Source organism: Topomyia yanbarensis, chromosome 3 (assembly GCF_030247195.1).
Source record: "Topomyia yanbarensis strain Yona2022 chromosome 3, ASM3024719v1, whole genome shotgun sequence".
Classification (NCBI taxonomy): Eukaryota; Metazoa; Arthropoda; class Insecta; order Diptera; family Culicidae; genus Topomyia; species Topomyia yanbarensis.
This window is the reverse complement of record NC_080672.1, coordinates 333,873,451-333,885,744: the sequence shown is the minus strand read 5'-3', so window position 1 is coordinate 333,885,744 and position 12,294 is coordinate 333,873,451. Positions and strand designations below refer to the sequence as shown.

The window sequence follows — 12,294 nt, the reverse complement described above, 5'->3', positions numbered from 1 at the left end:
TGAAATCAATATTGACAAACCCTGCCCGCCCAGAGCTGCATGAAAATTATTATCAAATCTGCAAACTCCTCAACCAGGTGTAGTTTTCGTTTACGAGCCGAAGATAACAGATCTTGCACCTGGTGATGCTGTAGGTGATATTGCTCGTCTCCCACCAGATCCTAACTTGCCTAGATTCGTCAAGTCACTATCAAGATTTATATCAGCAATCATGAACTTGCAGTATGTATCAAAGTAGCAAGAGATAACGATAGGATAATGATCTTTAGCTGTCGAGAGTAGCGTTGAATTAGTTCGGTTTCTGTCAAAACCCGGAACGGTGGTGTTTTTTTCGCTTTCTACAAGATCGGGTTAAATCCTGTGAAATTAGTGCCACGATGACTGGTAGTGAAATGCTAACGGCCGGCATCGAGGAAGAAACGAACAGTCCGAAGAAGATCACTCTAGAACGATCAATTTCCGATTATAGTGATCGGGATGTGCAGTGTGGATTTTGGGTCTGCAAAGGAAAATTCTGGCAAAAAATGGCCAGTAAGAAGCTTTACGTACTTTTGTTCGGCATCGTTGGGTGTTTATTCGGATCAACCACATCCTACTTCTATGGAACGCTCACCACTGTGGAGAAAAGTATTCAGATCTCATCAAAAAATGCCGGAATAATTATGGCAGGCTCGGATCTGTCCTTCGTTCTGTCGTCGTTGTTTCTTTCATACTATGCGGCCAATAGGCGGAAACCACTTTGGATAGCTCTGGGCATCACTAGCATGGGTTTGTCGTGTTTCGTAAATGCGCTTCCACATTTCTTCTACGGACCAAATTTGGATGATCTTTTACAAAACGTTTCGAATAGCACCGTTGGAGAATCGAAAGCAAATGACAATCTTTGCAACAAAAATCGACCACCACCCGACTGTTCCACGGACATCGGGAATCTGAAACCGCAGATGCTTCTATTTTTGGGTAGCTTTCTATCCGGAGTAGGAACGTCTTTATATTTTACGTTGGGATTGACCTATTTGGATGACAATGTGCGAAAAGAAAAGGTCCCATTTCTCTCCAGTTTGTCGGCTTTCGGCAGAAGGCTCGGACCAATGTTAGGTTTTTCACTGGCATCGTTGTGTTTGAAATATTTCGTATTTCCCGAAATTGATCCTGGCTACGGAACTACGGACCCACGTTGGATCGGAGCCTGGTGGACGGGGTGGATTGTTTTAGGAACATCTCTGCTTCTCGTTGCGCCTATATTTGGTAAGAGTGGGGGGAGCTGACCAGTGCCGAGGTTTTGGCTGTAGATTTACTGGAATATTTTTGCAGCCGGTTTTCCTAAAATTCTGCCCAGAGCAGCAGAACGCAAGTCGCTCTCCAGGCAAGCTAGCCGGATCAGTGGAGCACCAGTGGAAGACGAGCAGCCGCAGGTATCGATCGGTGATCTGATTGTGACGCTGAAACGACTAATTACCAACAAGGCTTACGTGTTCAACAATACGGCGAGCATATTTTATTTTTTCGGTTATATGCCGTACTTTTTGTTCCAGGCCAAGTACATCGAGATTCAGTACCGGCTGACGCCGTCACAGGCCAAGTGAGTTGTATTGTTTTGTATTGTGTTTGAATTTCATTATAGAAAACTGTATGTTTGTGATGTTGTTTATTATGATAATGGGGATTAGGACTTTTTCGTTCGAAAGACATCAGCAGCGGCCGAAAATTTTTGGATAAATAATCTAAGAATATGCAACAAAAATAGCAGAATCATGTTCAAAGTATTTCTGACGATACTGTCCCGGTGGCCAGTTGAACTTATCGTTTCTGAAGTTCAGCTTCAATGGAAAATCCTCATATAACCTCATACCTCAATGTTTAGCCAGCAGTGTAGCATGTTGTGTCACACTATTGAGAATTGCCTCATTTTTGCCAAAACGGTTATGTGAACATAATTTGAAAATTAAATCCATAAACTGTTATTGTGAAATCAGCGTCATTTTCAAAGAAATTCGAATCATTAACACCCAAAAGCTCTCCCAATGTTGGCTGAATTTTTGCTCGATTGTGTTTTACGTCACTATTTATTGAATTAACTTACAAATTACTTTATAATTAATATTAAGGAATTTTACTGTGAAATTTTGGCTCGCTGAACATGAAAATCATAGTCATTTTCTCTTCCAAACCAAGTGTTTACGATTTTTTTTAAAAAAAAGCGAGTTCTTGCATACTTTTTTTTACTTTTTGCTCTATATCTTATGTAAAAATAATCTGATTGGGAAAATATATATAAAGTTCAAAAGGTGATAATTTATTCTTTCCAAAAATATATCATATGTTTAGATTGCATGGAAATTCATTAGTTACCTGCGACCAAAGTCGGAAAAAGCGAAAATTGAACATTTTTTGTTGATTTTATTCTATTACCAAAACTTTTTTATTGTTTTCAGAATCTAGATGTGATAGATAAATTAATCACACGAATTTCAAGCTTAAGATCAGAAAAATTCCAAATGAAAAAAGTAGATGTTATGAGGCACAAAGTAAACATAGGAACACCCAATTACACTTTCGGTCGAAAATAAGCTTGTCCACTAAAACGTTTTCGTATGTGTTGAAATGAATATTCTCAGAAAGCCATATACATCGTCACGAAAAACCGTATAAAAGTTCCTGCTTCAGCATCCTTCAAAACGGTGGTGAAATTACGGGCCAATTCAAGAATCCATAGAATACTTCAATTTTATGTTATAATGATGAATAAATATAAAAGATCACAACATCGTTCAGAATTAAGATATTTCCATGGAATTAAAAGATGTGAAAGATGTGTATGATATTCTGTGGGTGAAGTTTGAGCGATTTGAATTAAGTCTTTCTTCGCAATAGTAATCTAACACAATTTTCTAAATTTCTAAAAAACAATTTTTTTTTTGAAATTACCCGAAAAAATAATTGGAACATATTCATTGAACGTTATGGATGGGGCAACCATGTATTGGTATTTTTATCGATATTATCTAAGCCAAGCTGGTAATTTTATTTGTGCGTTGTGATTCAGTCGTGATACAGAATACAATCTAACAGATAACTCATTTTCGATAAAAATCCATATGGGAATCTTAGGTTTTAATGGGCAGTACACTCACCGTCAAAAGTTTGGAACCGCTTCAATAAGTATTGTAAAACCCATAATGAATATTAAAACATCACGGAAAAGCTTGGCATTACTTTGGAAAGGGTATATTTATGGTGCTGTATCTCGAAATCAAAATTACCTACATATTGGCTCTCTTTGGTAAAGTTGTTTCTTAAGCAAAGGGTGAACACCAATTGCTTCATTATTTTAAATTTTGTTGCATGAATTTTCCATTCCCGCCGATACAACCTTATCTCCGAAGGTACTGAAGCCCGCATGATAGTGAATTGAATATTTCTCCGATGGCAAAAATATAGCCGATAGGTCTCCTTTTCGATACAAATTATATCCGTCTAATACAACCAGGGCCCGGATGGTCAGTGGCGGCGCGAGATGATTTGCCGCTCGGGGCCAAAAATTAAATTTGCCGCCCCTTTTATAATGAATTTTAAAAGAGTTCGATTTTTTACTACCTACTCGATTTTTTGAAAATTTTATATGAAACCATCCCGCTAAAAGTTCATACGATCAAGTTCCTAATTTGGATAAAAAAATTAATATTACTGCCATTTTTTGAACCGATTGTTGGGAAACATACCGCATATTACTTTTAACAAAAGAACATAACAAATGACCGCGCTACTATTTTTTTAGACCCGAGAAATAGTTTTATGCTATAAATCAAGATTTTAAGAGTCTATTAATTTAATCAAACGTGGGTTTGTATTGTATTTGACCAGACCTGCAACCTTTTCTGGATCACTTGAAAAGTATATTCTTTTTTTATTTTGCGGCACCTTCATTATGGTACAAAAGTCGACAAATTTTTTAATAGTATTTGAAGTTTTTTTCATACCAATAACAAGGTCGCCGAATGGTGAATACTTTCCAGTGTTCGCCACCTTCTAGCTCGTGCCTCAGCTTTGTATGTAATTGCTTGTCAAACGTCCCTAGGTGAAAGGGCGGCCAAGTGCATCTGTCATAATATCAAATTTCCCCTTAACAAACTAACAATCGTCATCATTATATTAGTGATCTAGTGACCGGATAATTCGAATCATATCTGAATGTTTTTTAGATTTCCAGGTTACTCGATCTTGGACCGCCAGTTCCATGGACGCCCACCGCACGCGTATCTTCCTCAATTGTGCACAACCAGCGAGAGCGGGGTTTGCCTCGAAATCGACGACCTCTTGCAGGTTCTCTGCTTTTCATAACTTTAATTGGTTTCTCTTTCGTCTTATTGCACTACAAGCCCAGCTCACTGTAGTCTGCCGTGTTTTATCAGCCTTCCAATGTCAGCATGGTTGTATACTTGGTACTGTTGGGGGTCCGTGCGTCTGCGCCATTCTCCATTTTCTACTGTGCTGCCGCGTATTGAACGCAGGATTCTTCTCCCAAACAAGCCAAGCACTCGATACCCTGCTTCCTTCACCATCCATGGCCGTTCAGAGCAACAAGGAGTATCAGCGATTTGAATAGAGCAAGTTTTGCGCGCATCCTTAGGCTGTGGAACTCTAGCTGACTACGTAAACTGTATTCGCAGCAGCAACATGCATTTTTCCTTCGCGGCTAACATCGTTATCATATGTCACTAGTGTTCTAAGATATATAAATTGGTTATCCGTACCCCATCGTTTTCCACCTCGAACCCAACACAACTGCCACGTTCTTTGCCAGCTACCATGTACTTTGTCTTGTCAGACTTTATAGTCAGCCCGATTCTTGCAGCTTCCCTTTTAAAAGGCAACAATGCCTCCTCCACTGCTCTGCGATCAACGCCAATGATGTCGATGTTGATCGCAAAGCGAAGAAACATGTGAGATCTCGTGATGATGGTCCCGTTCCTTTGCACATCAGATCTTTGCATCGCTTGATTTTATCCCATCCAGTATCATCCGAATCAGCTTAATCAGTTTTGTCGGGAAACCATGCTCAACGATTATCTGTCACAGTTCATTTCATTTTACTGAATCGTATGCCGCCATGAAATCCACAAACAGATGGTGAGTCCACAAGTTGTATTCCCGGAATATATTCAGAATTTGTCGCATTTGGTCCGTCGTTGATCGTTTTTCTCGAAACCCGCTTTGATGTTCACCGACAAAGGACTCACCCAACAGACGCAATCTCTTCAAAAGAACACAAGAGACTACCTTGTAGGCGGCATTGAGGATCGTAATGCCTCGGAAGACATTATGTTCGAGTTTGTAGTCCTTCTTGAATATAGGACATATGAGGCCATTCAACCAATCCGAAGGCATTCCATCCCGATCACGGAGTGGATTGCTTCTCACAGCCGGTCACCTTTTAGACTATCAGAAGTTCACCCGGGATTCCGCCCTTCTCAATGGCCTTATCGTTTTTAAGCTCTCGGATCCACTCACTCCTAAAAAAAGATTCGGTCAAATAACGTACGCTAGCGCACGAAACTAGACCGGTTGTCTTATCGACGATGCTGGGCCAACGCAGCCGTTACACGTAACAGGAAAGGAAACACCTTTCCAATGGAATTAAAAGATTGAAAACGCACTACTTGTATACTTTTTGAGGTAGAGACATTTAAAGGCAAACAAATTGTTTGTAGTTCAACTACTCAACAGTTGAGAATTGATAATTTGTGTAGAACGATTTGTTCGCTAAATATGATTCTCTATCACGCCTCGAGAGATTCTTAACAATAAACCAAACACCCTGTATATGGTAGAGCCCCCTGGTTTAATTCCAGCAAATTAGTCTGCATAATCACACTACTACAATTACGTTCGAAAACTCATCTCCGTTGTATCTTTTGAGACTGATCAATATGTATATAGTTTTGCTCGATCGCATCTGTCGTCCCGATCCCCAATCTTTTTAATTGTCAACAGATGCGAAAATAATATAAATTCAAGCGTTTCACCCGCACTTGATTTTTATCGTGATTAATAAAACTTTAACAATTACTAAAAATGAAATAGATATTTGTTGAGTAGGAAATGTCGCCCCTTGATCTTGCCGCTTGCCCCCCCCCCCCCTTTTAGCGCCGCCACTGCGGATGGTCAACCTCCTGACCAAAGATAAACCATTTAATATTATCGATATACGCGATCTAATTAAACAAGTATTTTGTATACGTACCCGTCCCGGGAAGTAGAGATTAATGGTGTTGTCTCCAACAGGGGCGTTAAGTGCTACGTATAACGTTGGCTCCTTCATGAGACCTATGCTAAGGTGAGTGAAAATTCTGGTTTGCAAGAAATTGCGTTCAGCAATAATCGAGAAGCACAAGAAAACAACTCATTTTCCATCAGCCTCATTTCGAGCCTGTCGCCGAAAATACTCTTCCAAACTTTGTTTGTTTTGAACGGGGCTCGTCTATTCGCGTTTTTATGTTTCGGGGCATGAAATGTCGTCGTTCCAAACAATTGGGCCTACGGCTACCTATTGTAGAAACATGGCACGGTGTGGAAAATCCGGAGATAATCATGAAGTTTTCTTACTGTGGAGATATTCCGCATGATCTCTCGGCATATCCCGCATATAAATTATCTACGCCAAGTCGGAGGATAATGCTGCAACGGCTCTTTCTGTTTGATCTTCTCGGAAACAATGTTGATAGTTTCGAGTTCCTGAGCCAGGTTCGCATCAACGTACCACCTAGACCCACCAGACGAACTGATTTATGTCGGACTCCTACACCCAAAATCCGACGGGCATGTTTCTATTACTTTTGGGTAAGATTCTATTGTGTTTTCGGTAACAGACCACGCAATTGCGCATTGCGGTATTAAACTCATATTCCCGCAAAGGTAGTAAACGGTGGAATGACGAATTTCGGTTGCTGTTCATGTATGCGCATCACACAATCAAACACTTTTTCAGTATGTGTCAACCTCGGCTCTGTTCGGATGTAGGATAATTCGGTCGATTGCTATGATAGTGTTAGTACCGAGCTAAATCAACCGGAATCCTGGTGGATCTCTGACCAAATTCAGGCTGAAATCTGTCCCAATATTGGCAGAAATCAGCCAGAATTACGGATTTTTTACTGGGTAGGTTGGATAGTGGAATAAAAAGTTTAGGCGGTTTCCGGATCCGGCCTAGCTGCCAGATCCGGACCAATCCCCAAATCCGGACCTCCCGGATCCAGACCAGTGCCCAGATCCAAACCAGTACCCGGACCAGTACCCGGATCTAGCCCATCCCCTTACCAAGTCCGGACCTGAACCAGACCCAGACCTGGTGCTTAGATCCAGACAAGTGTCTGGATCTGGACCCTCGGTTCGGATACGTGGATCCAAACCATAGGTCTTGCTTCCCATACATGACGGGAAGGACTATTTATGTTTTGTGCAGTCGCTACCTTGCTGTTAACGTCCGTGATAGAAAAGAAATTTCAATTTAACACCGGCCGAAGTACCCCACCACTATTCCGAGTCGTTTTTTTTTTTCTGACTGTGCTTTGAAGCTAGCCGAGTGTGAGCCGATCTTCAAATACGGAATGCGTCGCGTAGAAAAAATCGAAACTCGTCTCTATCATCATTATGTTCGCTTTGCTCGATGCGCAATACAATGACAAGCGAAGTGCTACACACTTCCAGACAATTCGACGCGTTAATATTTATTGAATAAGAATTGATGAAACATGAGTGCGATGCAGAAGAGATTTGAATGTGTTGGTATTGCCATTTGGGGAATTTTTTGTTGGGACCGTTTTAGCATGAAACTTCTTGCTATTAGAGCATTTTTTTCTTATTACCGTAAAGGTATTACGGCCGAGTTTTGGGTGTATGTGTCGTACACTTTTTGCTCAGAACAGTCCATTTAATAGTTATGTGTCCAACAAAAAAACACCTTTAACAGGCCAACGTGGGTACCCGGGTACCCACAAATTGAAATGTTTATTACTATGGCTTCCTTTAACCGATTTGGACACTTTTAGATGAATTGGAATGGAACGGCCACTCACGGCCCCACGGGAACCTGCTCCGAAATGTCCGTTCCGGGGTCAAATCACCAAATGGTTCCAAAACCACGAGATACAGCCTACTGATGCAATTCCAAGAATTTTGATACCCATATTGCCGGTATTTCATTGAAATTCACAAATAGTACCCAGCACTGGAACATGCTTCCGGAAATCCTGATTCCCTGGAACCGAATAAAGTAACCCGATTCATTTTTACCAAGTCTAAAAGCGGATAAGTTCCTGAATCCAAAACACCCAAAAGTATCAAAATCAGTAGGAAATTACCTTAGTTATTGGCATTTCAGTTTTGTGGGTACCCGGGTACCCACGTCGGCCTGTTACGTAGTAAAAAAATTCAGAAACCCCTCCTCACTCCCCCCTTACTATATCAACAATTATTATTAATCCAAAAGCTTGACTTAGTGAAGTTCTAAGAAGTCAGAAAGTTTCATTTTCCAGCTATAAATAAAACATGGGAATTTCATTAATTGAAACCTAAAAAGGTATCCGGGTACCGCGTCGGACACATAACAGTTAATGTGTGCTGTCGTAATTTTAACCGTTATGTATCCGACGCGGTACCTGGGTACCTTTTTAGGTTGCAATTCATGAAATTCCTATATTTTATCCATAGCTGGAAATTGAATTACAAAACCGAAGTAAGTGGCTCCCAGTCTCGGATATCTTAGAAACTAGCTGGAATATCCACATGGAACATCAAAAACACCAAGTGTCGCTAAATTTCAGTCCCTATATTTTTCCCAGGTTTTCATAATGCATTTGCATTGTGTAAAACCTGGTTGAATTCCGACGTAGATTTTTCATAACTTTATCATTATTCACCAGAACGAAAAAACACTATGGGAGAGTGTCTTTGGGGATCACAATGTGCTGTTCAATCAATCGGATTAACCTTTGCTCGGTACCAGGTATTGAAGTTGTCGGAATCAAGGGCAAAGACTTATTGGCATTGTTTCCATATACATCGCAGCTGGTTCTAGAAGACTTCAATTCCCACGGTATGCCATGGGGTTGTCTAACCGATGATAGCCGATCTATCTTACTGCGTGATATTTGGGACAATTTCGACACGGTCTTCTTGAATACGGTAAAAATGACATGTATTCTTATTCGACCAGCGCGGGCAAGCGCGTTAGATTTATCATTGTACTCGACCTCGTTACAATTGGTGCGCCCATTGCTTGAAAGAGCTACACGTCCACTATATCCGAAACAATCGAATCAAAACAAGAAATTTCTTCGGTGATAGCGTACAAGGTTTTGACTGGCGTGATTCTCGACACTGCGATTAAAGGTCATATATAGGTCGGAGCGCTCGATTTTTTTCGAATATACGCTACGTTAGAAACGCAAATGAAAAACTTGATGTAAACTGAAAAACGCGACTATTGGCACGGGTTCATCGACGAATTAACGTGAGAAACAATGCTTCGTCTAGTGGATAGGACATTGTGTATTCGATTCAACATTTAATCGGAATACACGGAACCAAGAATTCTTTTTGGCGACACATTTCAACTCCTTGTATTTGCTGGGGAAAACATGGGAGTTCCTGAGTTCTTTATTTGAAAAATCGTACCAAATTACCTTCTTTGAGTTCTTACGCATTGCTGCTTTCCAAGTAATGAGAAAGCGGACACTCAGTTTAGAATGGTAATAAGAGGGACATCTATATATTAGAAGGTGATATTTATGAAAGATCGCGTAGCTCCAACGAGTGTTTTTTATATTTTTTGTCAGAGGACGCTCGAAAATTGGCAAATGTCGTGGGATAATGGAAGTTTATGAATCCCAAAGGCATCAGCAAACCTTGTATCAAGGGGATGGGTAAAGGTCTTGCCTTCATTCCGAGCTCGGGTCATGTCCAATGGCGTATCTGGGTAGTGGAGAGCGGTCTCTGTGCTTGTAGTGATGATTATCGCGCCATTAAACATGTTGTCCGGTCGTGCGCCTAGTGTTCTAGTGCCAGACTTTTCTAATTGCATCCTTTAGTCTGAATAAAAATGCATTAATATTTTTTTTGTTTATCGATCCGAATTCCTTGTTTCAAGATGTAGATGTGTAGTATTAATTAAAAAATTAATTTAAAATTTTAAAGAAAACCTGATTATTATTCCATATTTTCAAGAAATTTGAATTGTAAATAAAAGAAATTTGGGCCTGAATTAAAAAAAATTGTTGAGCATCTAGAATTTCAGGCGCATGCATTTTGTGCGTGAGACACATACGTGGTCAATCTCTGGTTTTTGGTTTGTTCCAAACTTTCGAGTGGGTAATTCCCCTCTCGGTTATTTTCGAGTGGGTAGTATTATCCATACTACCCACGTGATCCGCCGGTCGTCGTGCACTTTAACTTGTTCCATCTTGTTTTTCTAACGGCTTAGAAGATTCGGGTCTTCTGAAAAAATGTTTAAATGTCATGATAGTCGTTTTAATTGAGAACGCTGCCACGTGGCGCTAGATGACATATAAAATAATAAAATAATCTTCAGCGAAGTTGTTAAGAATACGAATGTGAAATTTTATGATTAGTTAATAAATTGCGATGTTGTTTACCATCAAGATCCTTCCCGGGTTAGTTTTTTTAAGAATAAGCTAAGTCTAATGATACCAGTTCGTTTTTTCTGTTTACTGGGTTTGACAAGTGTCAAAATATTAATTTTCTTCTAAATAAATCGTATAGTTCACACATTTTTATGGGTATGAGGTAGGACCACCATCGCCATCATCATCCTCATCATTAAGATACACGTTAAAACAAAAGCCCTATATAGGACCATCATTTAGTAACCTCTTAAATAACTTTATTCTTCAACAGCATGGTTACCGGATCCGCTTCATTGGTATTCTCCGCGCTGGGGATTCTAATTGCCGGTGCTGTCATCCAAAAAATAAAACCAACTTCGCGACATCTAGCGGCTTGGAACATTTTCACCAGTGTGTGTACTGCAGCTGGAATCGTACTCTACTCGGTGCTGGGTTGCAATTCTCTAAATAATGCTTCAATCGTCAGCAAGTGAATATCTACATTTCTCTTATTTTATCGCCCAAAAAATGGAAACAACTCACCTCACTCTCACTTTAGCTCTCAAGGTGCCGAATGTAGTTTGGGCTGCAACTGCGATTTCGTTAAATATGCACCGATCTGCGGCAGTGATGGTAACACCTACTTGTCTCCGTGTCATGCTGGCTGCAAAGACCAATTCAAGCAGGCTAACGGATCAGTTGTAGGTTGACTGAGTATCGATTTCAAAGTATCTCACTCACATTGCAATTTTTAAGTTTTACAGTAGCTGCTCTTGTATCCAGAACCCACAAAACGTCTCATATGCTTCGTTTCAACATAGTCCATTCAACATGTCTGTATCTGATGACGGTTTAGATGTACAGGTAGGCATTATTTAGCAAAATGTTAGCATGTTCATTTTTTATAAACTTTTACAGCCCCTGGGAACTGCCATCTCCGGAAGTTGTCCCGTCGATTGCATGACCCCATTCTACCTCTTTCTGCTGGTGATGTGTCTGAACAAATTCATCAGCGGTACCGAATCGGCTGCCAACTTCCTGATCGGACTTCGATGCGTGGAAGAACGGGATAAGGCGATCTCGATGGGATTTTCAATGGCGATCAACACACTATTTTCCTTCCTACCGGCGCCGATCGTGTTCGGGTTGATCATCGACCGAACCTGCGTACTGTGGGGACGAACCTGCTCCAAGCAGGGTAACTGCTGGCTGTACGATGGACTGTCGCTGCGAAAATCGATGAACTACACCGCAGCAGCATTCGTCATTATCGGTACATGTTTCGACATGGGGACCTGGTGGTATTCGAAAAATTTCCGGATATTTGACGAGGAGGAAAAGCAACTACCGGAACAGGATGCGATGGAGGTCGATCCGTACAGCAGAAGCGGCACAGAACAGAAGGAGCTTGTTGTGCTGTTAAAAGATCCAAAAGAGTGAAAAATAAATATTTGCTTGGCGCTTAATTGCTCGCGGCTGGCCGCATTGTAGATTAAGTTTTATTGGCGCTCGTTGACCTTAACTTTAAATTTTGGCAAGTGGCAGGTATGTTTGTGTCTCGTAAAGATAAGATTTGATATGCAGCTTTGCACTAGGAAGATATCTGTGGAGTAGATGTGTTCATCTTTATCGGTTTCTCTAAACAACAGTTATCTTCGAAATGTTTGGTCGA

General features: G+C 40.6%; 1 protein-coding gene across 1 annotated transcript; it reads left to right on the top strand.

Annotated features, from left to right (window-relative positions):
* Positions 1-308: 308 nt before the first annotated feature.
* On the top strand, positions 309-12,294 carry LOC131692876 (solute carrier organic anion transporter family member 74D-like). The gene is made up of 6 exons (XM_058980219.1): positions 309-1,248; positions 1,315-1,582; positions 10,915-11,112; positions 11,182-11,323; positions 11,379-11,486; positions 11,541-12,294. Exons 1-6 carry the CDS (start codon positions 378-380, stop codon positions 12,060-12,062), a joined length of 2,109 nt encoding a protein of 702 aa, XP_058836202.1. The 5' UTR covers positions 309-377; the 3' UTR covers positions 12,063-12,294.

Bases quoted from the DNA above. Each gene is read 5' to 3' on its own strand.
- LOC131692876 (XM_058980219.1), top strand. From the start codon at position 378: ATGACTGGTAGTGAAATGCTAACGGCCGGCATCGAGGAAGAAACGAAC. The intron at 1,249-1,314 runs GTAAGAGTGGGG...ATATTTTTGCAG, and splicing joins TCTCGTTGCGCCTATATTTG to CCGGTTTTCCTAAAATTCTG. The intron at 1,583-10,914 runs GTGAGTTGTATT...ATTCTTCAACAG, and splicing joins CTGACGCCGTCACAGGCCAA to CATGGTTACCGGATCCGCTT.